This window comes from Macrobrachium rosenbergii, chromosome 29, assembly GCF_040412425.1.
Source record: "Macrobrachium rosenbergii isolate ZJJX-2024 chromosome 29, ASM4041242v1, whole genome shotgun sequence".
NCBI classification, from domain to species: domain Eukaryota; kingdom Metazoa; phylum Arthropoda; class Malacostraca; order Decapoda; family Palaemonidae; genus Macrobrachium; species Macrobrachium rosenbergii.
In genome coordinates this window covers 5,992,736-6,016,303 of record NC_089769.1, presented here as the reverse complement: position 1 = coordinate 6,016,303, position 23,568 = coordinate 5,992,736, and the positions used below count along the sequence as shown (strand labels likewise).

Sequence of the window (23,568 nt, the reverse complement as noted above, 5' to 3'; positions counted from 1 at the left end):
TATATATATATATATATATATATATATATATATATATATATATATATATATATATATAAAATGTATGTATATACAGTATATAAACATGTATGTATGGCCTCTAAAAAATATGAAGTTATAATCTCATTAATAAACTTCATAAGAAATGGAAAAGGAAAATAAAAAAATAAAATATATTTCACATATATATACTGTACATATATATTTATATATATAATGTATGTATATATATAAACATGTATATACATTTATAATACATATATATATTTATATATGTATAATATATACATTCTATACATATATATATACTATATATATATATATATATATATATATATTATATATATATATATATATATATGTTCTCTCGTCAGGTTATACCATTTTTGTTTATTTTTTTCTTTTTTGGTATCAAGGACCAAAAATTAGGATGATAATCCTACTGGTGATGAGAAGGATAAGATCAGAGGTAATTAAAGAGAATTCTCTCTCAATCAAGATATTCAAAATTCACAGAAAACTAATAAACTAGTTAATATATATGTAATAGGGTAACATATAACATTCTATATCACTGACATTTTTTTAAAATATTTTCACAGAATACTAAACGAAAATGTTGCCACCAAACAGGCAACAGTTCATTGTCAGTTTTCCATCTATTTCCTAATGCCATCAACCTAGATTTCTGTTAAATGAAATTTTATTTGGAAAGAAAACATAAATATTATATGTATATATATATATATATATATATATATATATATATATATATATATATATATATATATATATATATATATATTTATGTATATATACAGTATATATATATACATATATGTATATATATACAGACAGTGGATAGTAAAATTAAAAATGTTTAGCAGATTTTGCACAGCACTCCAGAAAAGCATTGTAATAAGTCTCTCTTGAATGAGTATCAATATCCACAATGCTGCCAGGCAGACTGTCCCACAGCTTTGCAGTGTATGGAAAAAAGCTTTCTGAACCTAGAGAGAGAGAGAGAGAGAGAGAGAGAGAGAGAGAGAGAGAGAGTAACCTTCTTTATATCTCTCGTTACTTTGTCCACTGGGATAATAGAAAAAAATGAACAATGCAAACTGAATCATGGAGTTTATTCTTCGGCAGTAAACGAAAATAGATATATAGAATTTCACTTTCAGCCGCTAATACATTAATACACTAAGTTCGTTTTAATTTACATAATGTAATATATACACACACACAGATACACTTTGTTTAAATCACAGACTCCAGCTCATGTGTGTGTGAGGACTTCACTGGGGAATGATAAATGCAATGACCTTCATTTTTAAGGCAAAACGAAAAGTAATCTAAAGAAAAAAATGTCATACAGTTTTTAAAATGAAATAGGAACATATGCACAACAACAACAACAAAAAAACACAGAATATGGATATCTGGAGAAAATTTTATTTTTTCAAAATTATAAGAAAAATCTCAAAAACTGAGAACATAAATGCAAAAGACGACCTAAATGTGAAAATAAGGATAAGAATTACATTAAATTATAAGAAATGGAATACATAATGTCTCAAAAAAAAAGAGCAAAAGATGTTTCTTTAAAAAAAAAAATAGGAACATATTCATAATAAAAAAACAATATGTGGATCTCTGAAAAAAATTTTCATTTTTTCAAAACGATAAGAAGAGATCTAAAAAATCTATAAGAAAATAAATGCAAAAGTCTATATAAATGTGAAAATGGTATACGAATTATTAAATGATAAGAAATGGAATTTACAATGTTTTCACAAAAAAAAGCAAAAGATATTTCTTAACGTAACCGAGTCACTTCAGAATGCACACATTTATGGTAAACAGCAAAATGCACCTTCTCTGCATTCTTTAGTGCATATCTTTTATAACAGGAGAGTTCAAGGAGTTAAGAATGCAAATATTCACGGTAAACAGAAAGATGCAATTCCTCTGTTCATTCTTTTGTGCATTTCCCGCATAGCAGGCGAAATTCTTAAAGGAATAAAGAATGCACGCTTTCACGGTAAACAGGAAATGCGAATGCACTTCCCCAGTGCATTCTTTTGTGCATTTCCACCTTACCAGGAGAAAGTCTTCTTAAGAATGCACACTTTCACGGTAAACAGAAAAATGCACTTCCTCTGTGCATTTCTTTCACAATGGGATAAATTCCTGGAAGAAATTGAGAATGGCTGAGACACTTCCTTGTCTTATCCAAAAGCTGTGATAAATGGCAAAGCATGTCCCAATTTTATTACGAAGCAGGATCGAACCAGCGATCACTTGTAAAGCACTCAATAATTACGATAATGAATAAGCAATCAGTAATTGACCAAAAAATAACTAGGTGCGAATCTCTTCTCACTATAATCTCGGCAGTTGAAGGTAAGTCTGTCTTAAGTAAATGTCTTCTAGGAAATAAATGGAAATGGAATATTAAAAATGGAAATTGGTAAGTAATTGGCCTGAAACAATAAGAAAAAATAAAGTTAATTTCCTTCCTTTTGAATCAAGTTATTGTAAACATATTTCTGTGAATGCAAAGATCATTTACATTTAGAAAAATATCAATCTTATCTTTTTTATACAGGAAATTACTCTTATACCTATCTGAAACAAAATATACATAGAAATATGATCGTACGTTTTAAAAATGTACAGTATTCACACCGACTCTCCAACACAAACTTGAGAATCTTCACTTCGTCCTTGCCAGAATCTTCTTGAGAATCTCGCAAGACTCTAATAATCACTGAGCAAAAAGCTCTATTTTAGATCTTCATTCTATATATCAATGTCTCTCTCATCAAAACCTAAAGTTGCAAATCAAAAAACTGGTCTGTTAGAGATGTATTCTCCGCAGATAAAAAGAAATTATTTTTATGATGTTAGTGCCATCATCGAAGCACCTTCCACTTAACGGCACTTGCTATAGTCTGCTCTCCTGAAACGGGCGGGGTTTTCACTCCCCGCTGGGTGCTGATCCGAGCCCTTAATCCATTTTCATAATCTTTAGTGCAGAATAAAGCCAGGTACCCATAAAAGGCGTTTTCTTCGCGTCTTCAATCAGACGAACGTGACTTCATTCTATGACACCAGTTCCTTCTACTTGACTGACTTAGAGAACTCCTTGTCGATCCGTTTACTTAATTTTTTATAGGCTCGCCTATTGAGATGTCCCACTCACACACCAGAAAATAAAATAGCGTGCCTTTACTAAAATAGCCTTATTTGCAAAGAATGCCATGCACAAAGGCTCCCGGCTAACATAAACGACAGAAATGAACCTTGAAATTCAAAATTGACACACCAAGTCTCGAGAGAAAATGAGCGTCTCTGGCACAGAGTTCTTGAGTTTTTTTTTTTTTTTCTCTCTGAGGAAAATAATTATTATCCTTGGGGAACACCTGATGCTGATAAATCACTGCAGAAAGCTTGAGTCCTGGAGGGGGCCCTCTAGAAGAAGTAGCTGATCACGTTTTTGCTGAGCATGGTCGTCTTGTCCCGAGGTGCCGCTTCGAATGTGTAACTGGAAAGAAGAAGAGACAGGTGAATCAGACAGGTCATTAGTCATAAATAAAAGGAAGAGACAGCATTAGTCATGAGTCATTGAATAAAGGAATAGGCATTAGTCATGTGCATATTCATTGAATAAAGAAAAGAGACAGGTGCATTAGTCATTGAATAAAGGAATAGGCAGGTGCATATTCATTGAATAAAGGAAGAGACAGGTGCATTTGCCATTAAATCAATGTATATTTGTAGATATATGTTAGCTATTTCTATTTAGGCTTTTCTTTAAAAGATAATAACTTGTAATAAATATAATTTATATTATATATATATATATTTAGGCTTTTCTTTAAAAGATAATAACTTGTAATAAATATAATATAATATAATATAATATAATATAATATAATATAATATAATATAATATAATATAATATAATATAATATAATATAATATAATATAAGCTTTCTGTTCGTGTAAACTTTGTAACAACAATTTACTAATTTGACCTTTGTTCGAATAAGCTCTGCTGACTGAGTCTCTAAGCTTTGTTTAAAGCAATTCTGTTGTAGGAATCTGTGATCTGTGATTTCCATTATTCTTCTGAATCTAAGTTTTAGACAATTTTAACTATACGGAGTTTGGACAGAGTTTTGTTAACATAACTTCTGTTTAAATAGTTTGACAGATGAAATGGGGAATTTCATTTTCAGAAATATCCATTTCTTGCTTGATTGCTTTCAGCCACGGCACATTGTTGTTACAAAGTTCGCATGAACAGAGCCTTTATATATTTATATATATATATATATATATATATATATATATATATATATATATATATATATATATATATATATATATATATATTATATATATATATATATATAATATGAATCATTTAAGCCTTTGAGAGATGGTAATGCATCTTTCCTCTAATCAGTTAACCTGTCATTAAGCTGCATTCCAAATTGGGTCAGCTGAAATATGAAGAAATCCAACTTCTTTATATTTGCTAAATTCCAGTTGATTAGATTATCGGTGAATGACTGAGGGCTCACGAATGTTCTTTAAATAATTAAAACAAGGTTTCTAAATGTGGGACAAGGACTTTGATTAGCAAGTGCTTAAAATAAACAAAAAATGCTTGATCTGAAGAATAAAAAATCTCAAGTCAATTGAACTGCAACCAATCAAAAACAAGAATTCAAACTACCGTCAAGGATTTGGATTGACTTTCACCTTTTCTTTTCAGTTAAACTTTCTACAGATAATATTCAGATCATCTAAATCACTTGATAAAGTATCTTGCTGGTTTTATCAGCCACGTAACATTAACTTTATCACAAATTTAGTGGATAAACCGACCTACATCAAGGCCTCCAAGGACAAATAGAACTGAAGAAAAGGAAAAATCTTGTATATAAATAATAATTCTATTTTTCGTCCTTGCATAGCGTAAGCTCATAACATATTTTGTGAGAATATAAGAGAATATAATCTAAACTGAGAAGGAATAGCATCCCTCCGATTGGAATGGAATGGAATGGAATGGAATGGAATATATCAAATTTAGGCCAAATGCCAAGCGCTTTGGCCTGTGAGGTCATTCAGCGCTGAAAGGGAAAATGGGAGCAAAAAAGGCTTTAAAGGTGTAACAGGAGGAAAGCCTCGCAGTTGCACTATGAAACTATTTCAGGAGATGGAAGAAAGAGAATATGAACAGAGGTGCATCAAAAGGAATGAAGGGGGTTGCAGCTAGGGGTCTAAGGGACGCCGCAAAGAACCTTGAGTAATGATTACAGAGCGACGAGCGAGGTGCTCTAACGGCAATACCCCCAGACCTTCGAGGTAACTAAAACCAAACACGTTTTTCTCCTGGAGGATAAAAAAAATATATAGGACTATTTTTCCCCAAGATTCTAAAATAGTTTAAAGTAAATGTACCGAGGCAGGCTACGTGGGGGAGAATGTTTTAAAAGGGCTTTCAGATACTCCCACAGATAACATCACTGACTCTCCTGTATCTTATCAGTCCCGATAGAGAAATGATGTTATCAGGGTCCCTAAATAATTCCTGAATCAGATGAAATGTTGACGTCATTCGCTGTGGTGAAGAATGGCTGTGAAAACAGCTCGTTGTCGTCAGGGGAAAAATGATAATTTTAAGGATAATTACGATCTTAATTCCATAGGCCTATATGTCTTGTAAGAGGGGTAGTGAGGTCAGTGCACCTCAGGCAGCTTACTGCAGTCATTACTTAAAGTCCTTTGCAGCATTCCTTAAGGCCCCTAGCTGAAACGCCTTTCATTCCTTTTTTACAGTACCTTTGTTCATATTCTCTTTCTGCCATCTTATTTTTTTCACCCTTTCCTGTCAATTGTTTAAACATTACTTTCAGCGCTGAATGACCTCAAAGGTCCCAGTGCTTGGCATCTGGGTTAAATTTTATATTCCAATTCCTGAGGCTTATAGGTGTGTCCTAAGCAAGCAATTAATGTTATTAGTATACTACTGTAGTTTACAAGCAAGTTTTTAAAACGGCAATAATGACACAAATTAAAATTATATACATACACGTACATACTTTTATACATACACATATACACACACACATATATATATATATATATATATATACATATATATTGGCATGTTTGCTACACCTCTCGATCAGCAAAGATATGCTGGGTGTGGTCATTACTTGAATGGGTGACCATCAACAAAAGCCGGAACTTATGACTTATCAACATATAAGCCCAGTGAAATCCACGGTGCGGGGCTTCGGGCTAGCACTTATAACTCATTAACATATATAAGCCCAGTGAAATCCACGGTGCAAGGCTTGGGGCTAGCACCCTCACCCCCATGAATGCCTGTGGTAGAAAAATACCAATAGATATATAGATAGAAAGATAATAGATATACTGGAAGGCCGAAGGAAAAGGCATCTCAATGTCCTTATCAATCACATCCCTGACAACACGTACATAAATTAAAAGGACATAAAAGTAGTGCGACAGGAAATAATCCGATACACAAAAGACGGGGGAGACTTCCAAAGCCAAAAACTTACCACGTCTTGCAACCGTTATCGACCACCATGTACCCGGCAAGGTTGCCACACCTGTAGCAGTAATTGGGCGCCGAGAACACCGTCACTATTTTATCGTCGTGGCACCAAGTGTAGCCTGCGTCCTGCATCTGGTGGGCCCTCGAGACGCACTCCAGGTCGTTGCCTGCGGAAGGGACGAACTCGTCAGAAAATGATTTCGTTGTTGCGCCTCGGGTTTTGATCTCACCAGAGGCCGTGATCGCATCTATTACTGTCCTCGTACTATGCTCCTTGCATTGTAATACGTTTTTATGTTTTTATTCATTTATTATTTATTGATTTATTCATTCGTTTTTTTAATGAGAGAGATTTCTTTTTCTGTATTTTCCTTTACTTCCTCTTACTTCTTCCTAATGAACACCATATTCTTTTGGAAGCTTGACTTTCAAGTTAGTGGCACCTTTGGGCTTGTCCCATAAGAATAGGGTTCATCTTCTGCATAATAATAATAATAATAATAATAATAATAATAATAATAATAATAATATAGTACATATATTACTATGTGAAATAAACCAAAGACTTTCCAACACTTGAACGGCGTTCTTCATCGGTGTTAACGTTGGCACTGATGAGGAACGCCGTTCAAGTGTTCGAAAGTCGCTGGTTTATTTTACATAGTAATATATTTGCTATAGAATTGTGGCTTTTTATTACACAGATTGTTTTTCACGAAATTGTGAATCTCTTAATAATAATAATAATAATAATAATAATAATAATAATAATAATAATAATAATAATAATAATAATAATAATATTATGAAAAAACGAAGTAAACTGTCCTACATGTTGCACGCACACACCCCACCCCCCGTTTCCTAACACCCTTCTACACACAGCTAAAGCACTCAGTGGCCATTACTTTCACGATGCTAGATAACACCTAATCAATCAATTATTCAGTCAGTTAAGCAGCTAAAATCTAATGCAAGTTTTAATGTTTATTACAAGGGAAGATTCGTCATACTCTTTAATGTTTCCGTATTTTCCATATTAGATGAGCTTGCACTCCTAAAATTTGTGATTTTTTACAGATATATTTTCTGATGTTTAATCATAAAACGTCTAAAATAACTGACAGCATATAATAAAAAGGAAATATATCATTCTGACCGACACTTTGATGGCCGTTACTTCAAGTTTACGTAAGGCTATACAGATCTAAAACTACTTATTAAGCAGATTACATCAACCTAGTACTACTCCCACACTCACTGTAGGTGAAATCGTGCGAAACATCAGGACCCCACATGTACCCGGCGCCCCTGGCACTCAGACTCCAACCCAACCTCCGGCCGCCCTCGTCGGGATCCGACCACAGCAGATCGCACATGGCGCCATCGTGCGGCAGCTCCTGGAACCTGTCCAGCACCCGGATGTGGTCCACGGAATCCAGCGAGGGCGAGAGGCCCCCGTGCATGCACAGGATCTTGTTGTCGACGAGAGCCGTCAGCGGGAGGCAGTCGAAGACGCTCATGAACTGGGCCCACGCCTCCGACGTGTGGTAGATGCTGAGGCATTCGTCGTAGAAGCCGTAGACCTGCGTCGACTGGCGGCACTCGTGGTTGCCCCTGAGTAGGGTGACTCTCTGGGGGTGCTTTAGCTGTTCGTTGGGAGGAGGGGTAAAGAGATAGTGTTTGAGTTGTGATTAGGAAATACGCGCCATTTCGCGTGTTGCGGCTTTTTTTCTTCTTCTTCTTCCTCGAAACGAACAGATGATTGTATATGCTGTGTATTAGGTGATAGACCATCAAAAGGTTGTACCAACTGATCTGACCTCTTTAGGTTGAAGTTTATTATGTCTTAGGCCATAAAAAAGGCTACGGAAATCCTTGAATATTTTTTGTAAAACGTATTGTCTCTGAATTTTCTATAAAACGAATACGTTTTATATACAATATAGCTGTTTGGACAAAACGTTTTATAGAAAATACAGCTGGTTGGACAAAACGTTTTATAGAAAATATTCAAGGATTTCCGTAACCTTTTATGGACTAAGGTATAATCAACTTCATCTTATAGAGGTCAGATCAAGTGGTATAACCTTTTGATAGTCTATCACCTAATATACAGTATACGTTCAGCTATTCGTTTTGAGGAAGTTGTGATATAGAAATAATGGCCTACGCTATAATGAACTTCAAGTTTGAAAGGTCTGATCACGTGATATAACTTTTTGACAAAATAATAATGACTGAATACAAAACAAATTTACCTTAACATTCAATGCATTGCCACCTTCAAGATTAAAGAGATAATGAATGCATAACAAGAATTAGTCATTTTTTCAGTTTTCACAATTTTTAAAGAAAAAAACACAACGTAAATTATCATATTTTGTCAACACCCATGACAGTACTGAAGGTTTCACATTAAGAGAATAAAATGTCAGTTTTAAAAAAGTTTCAAATTAAACTAAAGTTATGAATTTGGATAGTCCAAACATCATTTAAAAAAAAGAGAGAAAACGTTCCGTAAAAAGATTTAATGTCTACTGCCATTTATAAAATGGAACAATATTGACTATCGATTATGTATCAAACTAAAGATATAAATATAATGTTCTTATTACTCAACAAAACTTCACCTGCAATAATGAAATAAGTTTGGTGCCAAGTAAACAAATTATGGATATTATTATTTCACATAAAGACAAGACGCTCTGGATGCTACTCTCTCTCTCTCTCTCTCTCTCTCTCTCTCTCTCTCTCTCTCTCTCTCTCTCTCTTACCTTGAGCGCGAGCAAGAGGGACACAACCACCACGGAGAAGTATCCCCTGTCGACGTAGTCTCCCATGAAGAGGTAATTGACGTGCGGAGGTTCTCCCGCCACCTTGAACAGCTCCATCAGATCGTAGAACTGTCCGTGCAGATCTCCGCAGATCGTGACGGGGGAAGAGACCTCCACCACGTTGTTCTCCTTCGTCAGGACCTCGCTGATCTGTTGGTGAAATGGAATAGGTTAAGTTTCGTGGGCCTGCCTTCCTCTGAGAGGTGGAGATAGAATAGTTCGAGTTCCGTAGGCCTATCTCCCTCTGAGAGGTGGAGATAGGGTTTTGTTTACATAGGCCTACCTTCCTCTGAGAGGTGGAGATAGAATGCTTTGAGTTCCATAGGCCTATCTTCCTCTGAGAGGTGGAGACAGAATGGTTTGAGTTACATAGGCCTACCTTCCCCTGAGAGGTGAGACAAAACGGTTTGAGTTACATAGACCTACCTTCCTCTGAGAGGTGGAAACGGAAGAGTTTTGGTTCCATAAGCCTACCTTCCCCAGAGAGGTGGGTTTATATCTTTCATTTGCCACTGCCGTCGCCCTCCCCGTCTCAGGTTAAAATGGGGATAGCATGGGTGGGTTTAGGCATCTCGTAGCAGTCCGTGAGAGCAGAAACAGTTGCCCAGCTGAGTGAGAACTGCAACTGGAGTATTAAATTTAGGACAAAGGCCAAGCGCTGGGACCTGCGAGGTCATTCAGCGCTGAAGCGGAAATATGAGAGCAAAAAGGTTTTAAAGGTGTAAGAGGAGGAAAACGCCGCTGTTGCATATAACACAACTGTTAGGAGAATGTGGAATGCAAGAAGGAAGAAAGAGAATATGAACGGAGGTACAGTAAAACGAATGAAAGGACGTTGCAAATAACCTTAAGTGATGCCTACAGTGCACCGCGTGAGGCAGCTGTGTGAGCGGTAGAAACGGCAGGGAACGAGAGTTTTTTCCTAAAAGATTTTAAAAAGGAGAATATTCAGCGATGAATGCAACAGGGTATCTGGTACTAATCGCTTCATTGAAAACACTCATTGCTTCGTCCCTATTATTCTAATAGTTTAAGCACATCATCGTTACATATTTCTGTATGAAGGAGAGAGAGAGAGAGAGAAATACACAACCAAACATCAAGTCTGTAATTAATAAAAGTCTGTAATTAATTAATAAAAATTGTAAGAGAAGAGAGAGAGAGAAATACACAATCAAACATTAAGTCTGTAATTAATTAATAAAAATTGTAATAATGAGAGAGAGAGAGAAAGAGAGAGAGAGAGAGAGAGAGAGAGAGAAAGAAATACACAATCAAACATTAAGTCTGTAATTAATTAATAAAAACTGTATTAATGAGAGAGAGAGAGAGAGAGAGAGAGAGAGAGAGAGAGAGAGAGAGAGAGAGAGAGAGAGAGAGAGTCCAAAAGTCCTTCTGATGAAACAGCACGACGAAACAAAAGCTACAAGCTGAGGAAATAGAAAATAACAAAAAAAAAAACATGACATAAAAAAAACAACAAGACTGAGTTGACTTGAATAGAAAATATTCAACAGAGCCACCTGTCGGATGCGGTTTGTCACGAAGCCTTTAGAGTTAAAAACCTTTTAACTGAACTTTAACATTCCAAAGTTAATGAGTGCACGAATGTTTTTTTTTTTTTTTTGTTCGTGACAGCGACGATGTTGTCTTTATTTATTTATGCAAATTAACCAGAAAAATACTGATAGCAAAGAAAGGTTTTGGTGTAGAAGCGGATACATATCAGAATATATATATATGTTACAGTCAACACGCGTAATCAGTCATTACGCGTAATGACTGAAATTTCAGTCATCACGCGTAATGCACTTAGGGACATTTGATCGCCCCAGGAGCTAGTACTAAACACGGCGAAATACATTTGACCCCAGGGACTAGTACTAAACCCGGCGAAACAGTGTAGGTGACTCACTGTTTCGCCGTGTTTAGTACTAGCTCCTGGGGATCAAATGTCCCTAAGTGCATTACGCGTGATGACTGAAATTTCAGTCATTACGCGTAATGACTGATTACGCATGTTGACTAACATATATATATATATATATATATATATATATATATATATATATATATATATATATATATATATAAGAAGACGAAGAAGAAAAACACACAGAGAGAGAGAGAGAGAGAGAGAGAGAGAGAGAGAGAGAGAGAGAGAGAGAGAGAGAGAGAGAGAGCTTTTACAAACGTAATCTCATAGATATTCCCAGGAGGGAAGATATCATGACGGCGCATTAATTATAGAACGGGGGCTGTTAGGAGATTTTGTCTACGAGATTTTGTCTGAGTAACAAAACAGTGAAAATCGTGCGTGTTTATTTCTCTGACTTTTCAGTTTCAGAGCATAACTATTATACTGGCAGCATTTACCGAGGATTCCACGTTTCAACGCCAATCAGTATCGGCAACACGTTGAATAATGTAAAACAACATTCCAGTCTTCGGTGAGGACTGCAAAATATCGAAGAATTGTTTTAGCCTGTTATGTCTGAGAAATTTCATGATTTTAATGAGGAAAAATGGGGAAATAAAATGACTGTTTGTGTGCGCAGGCGGGCTTCCGTTACTTAGACCCATGGGGGCACTCCGACCAAGCCTAGACCGATATCCACAAGAAGGAGTCAAGAAGCAAATTTACAGTTCGTATTCACTGGTACCAGACACTAAAAACTTGGCGCACAAACATCATGAGCAGAATATTAACGTAGTCTGCATTAGATAAGAGAAAATAAAAATGAGTTCGCTTTCATGGTGCCCAGTGCATCTGATCACCTCACGTAGACATCGTACGATGGATTTTTATCTGCCAAAAATATTCCGCCAGTTTCGTTTCCTCCAGTTTCCAAGGGGCAAAATGTCCTTGTTTGATTTCTGTCAATGTTGTATTCATTATGATTCCGCAACAAAGACAATAATTATGCAAGTTCATGACCGTTAGAGTCACTTTGTCATAAAAAAAAAAAAAAAAGTGAACTGGCTTTGATGTGTAGGTGTCAGCTGGCCTTGGGACACCTGTAAACAATGCGCGATAGCTTTTGTTTTCTGCAAAACTCACGCCACTCTTGTTTTTATTTTTTTTTCAGCAGTTACAACACACATTCATTGCTTACAAATAAGCATAACATCGGCTTGCAAGGATAATACGCGTTGTGGATTGAAAAACTGTGTATTTCTTCAAATACAGTCTTATTGTTGACAAAGAATGTGAATATAACATAATGAACTTTGTCGTACCGTACAAGGTCCAAAGAGACTTCTTCTCTCTCTCTCTCTCTCTCTCTCTCTCTCTCTGTGTGTGTGTGTGTGTGTGTGTGTGTGAGGAATAAACACACATTACCAATTCAACAAAGTGCACTCGGTCAGCAAGATATTCCGTGCGCAAGTTACCGAAAATAAACAAAATCGTCAGGCAATGCTATACTCGCATAACAGCCCTCCAGGCATCGCTGTCTCTGACTATAGCGATGACTACCAATGCTGTTCATCTCCGCGCAAAGAATAATAATTGAAGAAGTGAGACGTAATGATTCCTTGCCAGGCCCGTCAGCTTGAATGTGTTCCTCCACTTAGGCTACAAACGGGTCTGCTTTAATTGTTCGAAGGCCATTCCGATTGTAAACACAGGTTGAAGTCGAGAATTCACCATGACGCGTCTCGGTTACGGCGGGTGGGAATATCTGCGCTCTCTCTCCCTCTCTCTCTCTCTCTCTCTCTCTCTCTCTCTCTCTCTCCAATAGTAACATGAAAAGTTTACATACACTTGTGAACACACACACACACACACACACACACACACACATATATATATATATATATATATACATACACATATATGTGTGTGTGTCATATCTTGGGCTGGTCATCAACGTTCAATCAAATTAACAAATATGAATTCCACAGACTGTGAAATGAGTCTTATAAGTATTGCAACTTCCATTTCCTATTTAAGCATGGTATCCCTTGTGACAACAAACTAATCTTCTTCTTTTTCTTTTAACGTGCTTTTATTCCCATTTTTGTATGGGGTAAGCACGATGCCTTCTTTTGAAGGACTTTTTTTTTTTTTTTTTTTTTTTTTGGGTAGACCTGTGGTCTCGATCGGTATATATTTCATAAAGACTACATGGTTTAACAAGTTCTCCTGGTAACTCTGTCCGCTGTGAAAATTCGAAAGCCAAGGTATTTTTCTAACTGATAAGTCTTTCACGTGAAAACGTGGGCAGATACGCTAACGTAGTGGGGATCTATCAACTAACAAACCTATGACGTAACTTATATACCCTTATATTTATCAACGATCGCCCTCGTGAAGATTTACGCCCATAAACTCGCCGTTAACCCTTAACAAATACAAAAAAAAATTAATGAAAATTCAAACGGCTGGTAATCTCATACGCAGATCAATAAGATACTCAACTGGAAATGTTAGTACTAATGACCAGGATGGAAAGATGCAAGAATGAAAACGGAAAATAATATTGTTTTAATCGTGAGATAATCGATAACACCTGTTCTTCGTAGTGTCATCAATCAAACATAAGTTACAATTTAAACAGCATTGGTGCGAAACGATACGAAAAGATTGAGTGAAAGGAACGTGAGTGTTGAATGTAATTGTAAAATGAAGGAATGTCAGGATCATAAAGGCCCAGCAATAACTGGAGAAAGTGTCACTGGTCACAGATAATGCTACACTTCAAGCAGCACTGATATGAAACGATACGATAAGATTGATTGAAAGGGGCGTGAATGTTCAACGTTAATTGTAGAAAGAAGAGGATTTTATCATCATAGGGGGTCAATATAACCACAGAAGTATTGTTTTAAGTCAGACATAACATTACACTTCAAACAGCATTGGTTCGGAACGAGATAAGATAGACTGAAAGGAACGTGAATGCTGAATGTTAATTGCAGAAAGAAGGGAATGTTATGGTCAGGGTCAATGATAACTAGAGTAGTGTCATTAATCAAACATACCGCTACACTTCGAACAGCATTGGTATGAAGCAATTAAAACTGATTAAAAGAGGAGTGAAGGTTGAATAATAATTGTAGAAAAAGGGCATGTCAAGGTCACAGAGGGTCAATAATAATTAAAGAAGTTATCTGTATATTAGTACTACGTAGTTTGGTAGGCTGCCACCAGGGCATCACTGGCGCTGCTCTCAGCAGTGACACCTGAAAACCGCGGAAATTGACGAAGTGTTGAGTGTTTGCGAATTATTTCGTTCATTTATCGTGAAAATACGACGTTTTGCGGCTTACAATTGCAGAAATGGAAGCAGGAAATCTTCAGGAGAAGACGAAATAAGGTTTCACAGGTAAGCAAGGCGTAATGAACCTTATTTACCCGAAAATTTGAACTTGTCAGATTTGGTTTCCCTGTTCAGTGTCTCGTGTTTCCAGCATATTATTGTGACACGTTGGCGCAATGGCGATTTCAATTTTGTGATCAGAACATCATTTAGCTTATATATGCCTTATAATATCACGTAAAAAATGATCTTTGTCGTTATCAAGTCATTCGTAGTAAGTAGGCCTAGGCCTATAGGTTACTGGTTGTGTCAACAAGTCTAGCCCTTTAAACATGGGGCTGTGATACTTAAGGACATTTTCTTTATTTTGTCAGTCATTAGGGATTCTTTGTGGTAAGTAGGCCTGTAGGATGCTTTCTGTGTAATCAATTCTTCAATTTGAGACGTGTAAAGGCAGCGTCCGAGTTGTTTAACAAAATGCATTTTATCAAACGGAGTTTCTCAACGAAATTCCAAAAAACTTGGTGAGAGTATTTCAGGATGACGTAAACAAACCATTTAAAAACAACTTCTGTTGTTCCATTCAAAATTGAAGAAATTGTATTCTTTAAATGTGTAACACATCCTAGTTTAATTTGTCCTTCATCAAAAGATATATGTCATAGATTGTTGATAGCAAGAAAACGAAGTTTGGTAGCCTAGGCCTTAAGCTGTACATTGCTACATCGTTTAAATCTTCATCGATTTAATTTCCTGTATATAAAAATAACTTCTGTATGGTACAAGCTATCGAATCATCACGCCAAGGGGAAAAAAATAGCTTTTAAGAATGGTAACAGCAAGGACAAGAATCTTGGCCAAGCAGACCTAGGCCTATGCCTTGATTCGGCAGATATTTTTATTGTTTTGCCCTTATTTCAAGAACAATTTTATGCCACATAAGTAAAAAAAAAAATACTTCCTATGGTAATCCTTACTTAACAATTTTCTCTGTGTATCGTTTCAAAACTTTAGACTTGAAAGAAATGACTTGACTAATCTTTCCCGCAGTCGGTTTATTTGCAAGACGCTGGGAATGGCGGGAAAAAAATCAAATTTGGCTGGACTAGTTTCCAAGTTTCTCGCTGTTATATGATACACTGACGATTAATTTACCTGCAATAAAGTTTCAGATACTAATAACAACTGCAATAGAGGGAAAAAAAAAGTAATGTGACCCCTTAGTGCTTCGTTATTCGTCCTAGGCCTACTATATGGTGGGACCGGTTTTTCAATGTGGTCACCCAAGGCAGGATGCCGAGTCGGAAAATGAGAACACAGTGAAATCACGGGTGCATCAAACAGGAAATGGTTAGATATTTATGAATAGTAACATAAATACGGAATAAGGATATAATGAGAATGCAAGGACTAATGAAAGAGTAAGCTGTCGGAGAAACGAGAAAGGAGAAACGAGGGGTGAGAGAATCTGAAAACGAATGAAAAGCGGATGCAGTAGATTATAAATACGATAATAAATAAAGATTACGAATGCATATAAGTCTTAGAGGAGATGATGACGAATAAAGGTGTAAAAACCACGAGATACCAAATGGACGAGTAACACAAGAAGCAATAATAATCGATCTATAATAGCAAAGATAGTGACAAGCGCTCCAGTCTAGACTGTGGTTAGGCGCCACCCCACTCCCAGGAGACGGTTTCTGCCATAGTTCTTTTATTAATCTATCTCTTAACCTCGGTCTTCTGTCCCTTCGTTATAACCTTGATTAAAGATTGCAAGGTAAACCTTGAGTCGAGTTGCGTGACGTAGTCTGTCGATTTTTTTTAAGACAAACATTGTTAAAATAATGTCTGTTTTAGGGGCTTCCACAATTTCCGTTAATTTGAAAAAGGTCAAAAGGAATCGAATCGATACTTTCTCTGCCTGATTGCGAAGCCAACCACTTCATGCTCATCGTTACTGATAATTGTAAAAGTTTTAATAATTTTAAAAATCTATCACTGGATATGATATTCAATTTCATAATATATTTTTATTTACTGGCCAAAAAATAAGCCCACAAATTCTATTCGACCTCATGAAAGGTTATTACTTTCCGTCCTAATCGCGTTTTTTTTTTCACAAATATTGCCAGATTGATACATAAATAAGACGTATTGATTACGTAATGATATATATATATATATATATATATATATATATATATATATATATATATATATATATATATATATATATATATTCACAATGTTAAGCCACAAATATCGTTTAACATCAAATTCCCTAAACCTCGAGAATAATTTACAGCCAAGGGGCACTGTGATTCATAAGTGCATCAGCACCAAGAGGCCCAGGTTCGAATCCTGGCCGGGTCAGAAGCACTAATTAACAGATAAACTCAACACATAATTCCCCTGGGGTGTGAGTTATTCCCAGGGTACAGTGAGTTCGATTTTAAACGATAACTGTGACTTAATGTTTATGTGTATATGTATGTATGTTTGTATGTATATATAGATGTATATTATATATTTACACACATGCTTGATGCGTGCGCATATTTTGACAACAAATGCATGTCCACTTCTCCCACCATTTAAAGAATTGTGTACCAAGAGCCCTCAATCCCAGGATTTATGCAATACCTCGTAAGAGCCCTGCGCTAGCTACCAACTGCATCAACGCCGTCTATTGTATAAGAGTACAATTGCTGTGGTGTCCGTTGCAGCGAGATCTGGCTTCTCTCCTTCCTTCCGATTCTTTCGTTCGGTCTGCGTGAGTGCAACCTAAATAACAGGACAAAGGAAGCAGTTTTGTTCCCCCTTTTTTTTTGGGGGGGGGGGGGGCGATGGGGGTTCACTAAGCCAGTGCTGATAGCGGTGTGTCATGTTCTGTTGTTTTTCGAAAGTTTTTTTTTAATACGTGAGTAGAAGACACTGGCTGAAATTGTCGATGAAAAATGAATAAGAAGACAAAATTAATATGCAAATGGAGTGCTTATGCACTCAGCTATAAAGGAACTAATGTCAGCTAGAGAACAAACAAAAGCTAACAGAAAGTCGATAAAAAAGAAGTAAATTTCAGAATACAATAGACAAAATTACTGCCTGAAACGGCCTTCATGCCATAGTAAACATCTATTCATTATGTAATTTAATCGCCATACAGTGGCGTCGCTGTAACTTTAGCTTTCGATAAACTTTCTTTAAGCCCTTATTAATTAAACTTACTAAAAGGTGAGATGAGAATAAGCAGAAACACTTCCTGAAAGGTAGACCAACACTCTTCTTGAAGGACAGATGGACCCACCTCTTGGATGGACAGACTCACCACCCTCTTGTATGACAGGCAAACCCTCCCATTGAAAAATAGGCCTATCCTGAAAGACAGGCTCTTAAAAGATATTTTATTAGATGGGTTAGTCCTCTCGCTGCAAATTAGGCCTACTTTCTTCTTGTAAAGATAGGCTAACCCTTCGATTGAAAAATAGGCCTATCCTCCTCATTTTGAAAGATATGGTAACGCACCTCCTGAAATATATGCTAACAAGCCTATTTGAATACAGAACTAGAGGGGAATGATGTCACGAAACCAAGAATCAGGAAGTGTGGCAGTAATCAACTGTTGGGTCTTACGTGACGTCTTGGGAGGTATAGGGATTATTTAACTAGGCTGAGGAGAATCAGAATTAGATCAATCACGGTGAGAGAGAGAGAGAGAGAGAGAGAGAGAGAGAGAGAGAGAGAGAGAGAGAGAGAGAGAGAGAGAGAGAGAGAGAAAATGGGGGCACTGAAGAAAATGGGAGAAAGGGCGAGAGAGAGAGTTATGAGGAAAGTTAAAGAAATTAGTAGAGAGAGAGAGAGCTTATGAAGGAAGTTAAGGAAATGAGTAGAGTAAGAAAGAGAGAGAGGTCGTAATGGCGAGAAGAGAGAGAGAGAGAGAGAGAGAGAGAGAGAGAGAGAGAGAGAGAGGATGTGAAATACTATCAATCATCACTTCGTGAGAAAAAGGAGCCGGGGAGAGCTAGACAGACAGACAGTTAGAACGAGGTTGATAATTAATAAATCGAAGTCTGGATGACCAAATTCTGTCATGAATTGTAGTGAGTACTGACTGTTTTGATACTTTCAGATTTCGAATTTTTCGAAATTTCCCATAAGGAATACCTCGTAACAGCTTGTTAACGCAAGCTGTTATGAAGAACAGACTATATTCTTGATGCACAGTAGGAGAGGGAACTGAGAATACGAAGAATGTGAAGGAAAGTCGCTAAATGTAAAGTTAATTATAAGAAAAAGTTGTAGAGTATGTCGACTGGAGTCTAAATTTGATTCTGAAAATATTTACATGCGTTAAGAACTATATTTTATTAATAATAAATGTGTTCCCAAAGCACATAGAAAGAAACAGGCAAATAAACACCGTCTCGTAACCTCATCTGATTAGGCTTATTGAACGAACCGCGAAAAAATAAATAAGTTTACGTGGCTTTTGGCGTCAAGAATAAGACGTGTTCTTAATTGTAAATAGAGTTATATACTCCGTATTCCAGACTTTGGTTTGTTATGTTTATGATACAAAGTACAGTAAGTAGCTCGCACGAACCTCATATAATACGTAGACTAAATAGGCCTATGTCGAAAATGGTTCCTTTATTTATTAGGGAAAAACTTGAAAATATTAACGACTTGTATTGATAAGACAACATTTATCAATATATCTAGCCTAACCCAATAAGAGACACATATTTAAATAAGGGATAATGATAAACCAATTGGAAATCGACAGAAGATTAAAGGATCTGTCGATATCTATCGGACTATCGACATCTATCGCTTAGGCTCAGTAGCAAGAGACAGGTCCCAGATTTCTGCAAGGAAGGTGATTAAGATGGATAAGGAAGGTGAATGAATTGAATAAGGACAGCCTTAGGGAAATGAAGGGACGGCCACATGGGAGATACGAAGCGCTAAATGTTCTGGCCTTTATTTGCTGATCTCTCTCTCTCTCTCTCTCTCTCTCTCTCTCTCTCTCTCTCTCTCTCTCTCTCTCTCTACTAATTTCATTAACTTTCCTCACACCTCCCTCTCGCTCCTCCTCCTATTTCCCTCAATGCCTTCTCTTTCTCTATCTTTCCTACTGTCTACTCATTTCTCTCTCTCTCTCTCTCTCTCTCTCTCTCTCTCTCTCTCTACTACTACTACTACTACTACTACTACTACTACTACTACTACTACTAATTTCTTTAACTTTCCTCATAGCTCTCCCTCTCGCTCTTCCTCCTATTTCCCTCAGTGCCTTCTCTTTCTCTATCTTTCCTACTGTCTACTCATTTCTCTCTCTCTCTCTCTCTCTCTCTCTCTCTCTCTCTCTCTCTCTCTCTCTCTCTCTCTCTCTCTCTCGATGTCATGCTACTGGTTACTTCAGCAATGCCCAAAAAGGTCGTAATTCTAACTTCGATCTGCCACCTGGTGTCCAAACCCACAGCCTGGTATGACATCATTCCTTCCAGTAACCGATACAGTAATGCCCGGAACCTCTCTCTCTCTCTCTCTCTCTCTCTCTCTCTCTCTCTCTCTCTCTCTCTCTCAAATGTTCATCGTCACTGCAGGTGTCAACTCCAATACCTCGAATGTGTTTATAGTTATTAACGAGTAGAGTTAAGTCTCTGTCCATTTACTCTGGCACAGGCTACGAGAAATCGGCGCCAGGTACACGGTACACGGTACTTATATCTTATATATAGTTATTTAGGAAGGGAACTACATTTACATACGGTGAAGGACCGCAGAATATATTTATGGATCGAATAGATTAATATTTTCTATTCAGTCAAAAACAGAAATATATGAACGGAATATAAAGAAATCGAATAGAAACTTACATACGTCATGAAAATAGAAATTTAAATACACTACATAAATGAAAGAAATTCATGCATAACTCGTAGAGGAATGTACATCGCTCATTCATATCTTCATTTAATTTAAATAAATTAACCGAGGATATTTATGAAGTGTGCGAAGCAGACGAAACGCGTGTGCAGTACAGGTCAGCATTGAAAAGAAGTTAGTAAAAGTCTTAATAGTTTTGAGTAAGTCCCATCTATATGGAAGATACGTTAAGACATGCAGAAGCCACTAAATACATGACGAAATCTACAGAGTAAGAAATCAATAGACGGAACAGGGCGTCAGGGAAATTCAGGTAGGCTACGCGTCCCAAAAACAGCAAACAAACACAGAGTAGGGAAGGTACCTTAAAACAAAGAGATTTGAGTTGGCTTATGCTCAGCGGCTCTCGTTTTTTCAGCTGGTCGATCCAAACGTCGACGTCACAGCTTATGCTTAAAGACGAAAAGCTGTCGATCTCCATGGTTTCCATCGTGTTTGATAGTGTGAGAGGGAGAAGGGGGCCTCGACGTCGACACCTGGCTTCCTGAATAGCGCCGAGTTTCGTACGTCGTTTTGTTCCTGTATGTTATGGATACCAATCTCGACACGTTGTTGTTGCTCTTCTTCTTCTTCAGAGGCTTGTACTTCCCTTTCTGTAGGTCTTATTTGTTAAAACTATATAGACGTTAGTTACACAATCGAGCCGGATACAAACTTCCCACACAGTGACTAATAAAACGACAGGCCTTTCGCAATAGCACGTATCACCACCTATTGATATCAACTTATCATCGGCACAGCGAGTGCAAAGTTTTGTTTTGTCTATCAGCCTTCTTATCGGAATGAGGAACTCACAACAGACACGTATTCAGCTTATGAAACAAAGTCGATCTAATCCTCGTGCACTTAGTTCACACAAATCCACAAACGAAAACAACAACACGGCTTTTTCCTTCACGCAGCAGAAGAGAACGCTCCCGAAATACACTTCACCGAATCCCAGCGTCGACTACAGGCAAGGCTAGAATCACTCGGAGGTATATACGGCGTTAGCGGGACGCATGTAAACACCGAAGGTCATATATACCCGGTCCCGGGACGGTCCTTGGGTTAGGAGGGGCTCTGGGGTGTAACTGGTAGGGAGAGAGAGAGAGAGAGAATGTGGTAGCTATCGGCGATAATTGAATGACGACTTTGCCTGATATAAACCAGAGTGCTCGGAGGTGTTAGCTTGAAACGGTCAAAGACTTGTTAGGCAGAACGAGATTAAACGACGCACAGTCGTTTTTTAAGCGTTTAGAGACAGTAATAATGGAAATTGTTCCTGTCGGAGAGTTTGGAATCTTCCTAGAGTCGCAACATGAGGCAACAGACTTTGTGAATCACGCCACACACACACACACACACTTAGTAATGACGAATTCAGTCAGTGACGTCATTGTTTAAAATAATCCTTCTTCACCTTCTTTCTTTTTTTATTGTTGTTTTGCCACTGGTGTATGATATATCATCATTGTTCTGTTCGTGTATGGAACCAGCCACATGAAATTTATCATATGTAAATAAGTAGATTGCATTGTTTTCAACATCAGTCAATATTGAAGTTATAAATGCTGATAAATAATCCTGGTCAGCTTACATCACTTTTATTTACTCTTATCGTTATAATCAAAGACTTCAGAGAATATAGTATTCCAGTTGCTGTATTCAGAATCTATACTTTAATCTTGAACTCCGAACTATTCAAGTTTTAAAACAAGTGACTTAATAATATCGCAAGAATATTCCTAAGAATAGCAACAGTCTAGATTGCTCACGAACGCAGGTGGAAAGATGACGAACGATGATCGAATTCATTACTTCCATCAGTGAAATGAAACGGCCTTGGCGTTTGTTTTACTTCCTCTAGCAGTCAGATTTTTGCTTGGCTGCTTCCTGCTTGCTTGGTTGGTCATGTTTTAGAGAGGATTTTGCCTCTTTGTTCTGGAAAAATATACGAAGGATCGCAGACTTCTTTGGCCTATTGTGAGTCTAGTAACTTTATTTCTAGTCTGAGTCTAGTAACTTAACCTGTTCCTAGTCTGAGTCTGTTAGCAGTATTTGCATTGTGAGTAATAACAGCCTATTTCCAGTCTGAATCTGGTAACCTAGCCAATTTCCAGTCTGAGTCTGGTAACTTAACCAATTTCTAGTCTGAGTCTGGTAACTTAGCCTACTTGTAATCTGAGTCGGGTGACCGTATTGTCAATCTGAGTAATAACAGCCCTTTTCCAGTCTGAGTCTAGTAACTTACCCTGTTTCCCATCTGAGTTAAGAAAGTTGGCTTCTTTACTGTCTGAATCTAGTAACTTAGCCACCTATTTTCAGTCTGATAACTTGGCTTATTTACAGTCTGAGTCTAGTAACTTAGCCTGTTTCTAGTCAGAGTTTAGTAACTTATTTCCAGTCTGAGACTAGTAACTTAGCCTGTTTCCAGTCTGAGTTTAGTAACTTAGCTTGTTTCCAGTCTGAGTCTAGTAATGTAGCCTGCTTCCAGTCTGAGTTTAGTGACTTAGCTTATTTCCAGTCTGAGTCTAGTAACTTAGCTTTTTTTCCAGTCTGAGTTTAGTAACATAGCTTGTTTCCAGTCTGAGTTTAGTAACTTAGCCTGTTTCCAGTTTGAGTCTAGTAACTTAGTCTGTTTTCAGTCTGAGTCTAGTAATGTAGCCTTTTGCAGTCTGAGTCTAGTAACTTAGCTTGTTTCCAGTCTAAGTCTAGTAGCTTAGCTTATTTCCTGTGTGAGTCTAGTAACTTGCCTGTTTCCAGTCTGAGTCTAGTAACGTAGCCTGTTTCCAGTCTAAGTCTAGTAGCTTAGAAAACTATCAGTCATCAATGCTTTCAGTTTTCGTCTGCTGGGTCGCAAATACAACGATAACTTATCATCTAATCTCACTACAACGAAGTGACGTCATTGCCAGTCTG

At 37.1% G+C, this 23,568-nt stretch overlaps 2 protein-coding genes across 4 annotated transcripts in view; one reads left to right on the top strand and one right to left on the bottom strand.

Annotated features, from left to right (window-relative positions):
- Nucleotides 1-1,115: 1,115 nt before the first annotated feature.
- Nucleotides 1,116-21,969, bottom strand: LOC136854536 (serine/threonine-protein phosphatase 2A catalytic subunit beta isoform-like). The gene is made up of 5 exons (XM_067130883.1): nt 20,972-21,969; nt 9,386-9,595; nt 7,870-8,257; nt 6,613-6,775; nt 1,116-3,550 (listed from the first exon to the last, which is right to left on the bottom strand). Exons 1-5 carry the CDS (start codon nt 21,095-21,097, stop codon nt 3,478-3,480), a joined length of 960 nt encoding a protein of 319 aa, XP_066986984.1. The 5' UTR covers nt 21,098-21,969; the 3' UTR covers nt 1,116-3,477.
- The window catches only part of LOC136854535 (WD repeat-containing protein 46), a 146,494-nt gene continuing 137,518 nt past the window's right edge, over nt 14,593-23,568 (top strand). For 2 of the 3 annotated variants that reach the window (XM_067130881.1, XM_067130879.1), the window contains exon 1: nt 14,593-14,775. The gene's annotated coding sequence lies outside the window, so the exon portion shown is untranslated. The remainder of the gene's footprint in view (nt 14,776-23,568) is intronic. The other variant, XM_067130882.1, reaches the window with a different exon arrangement.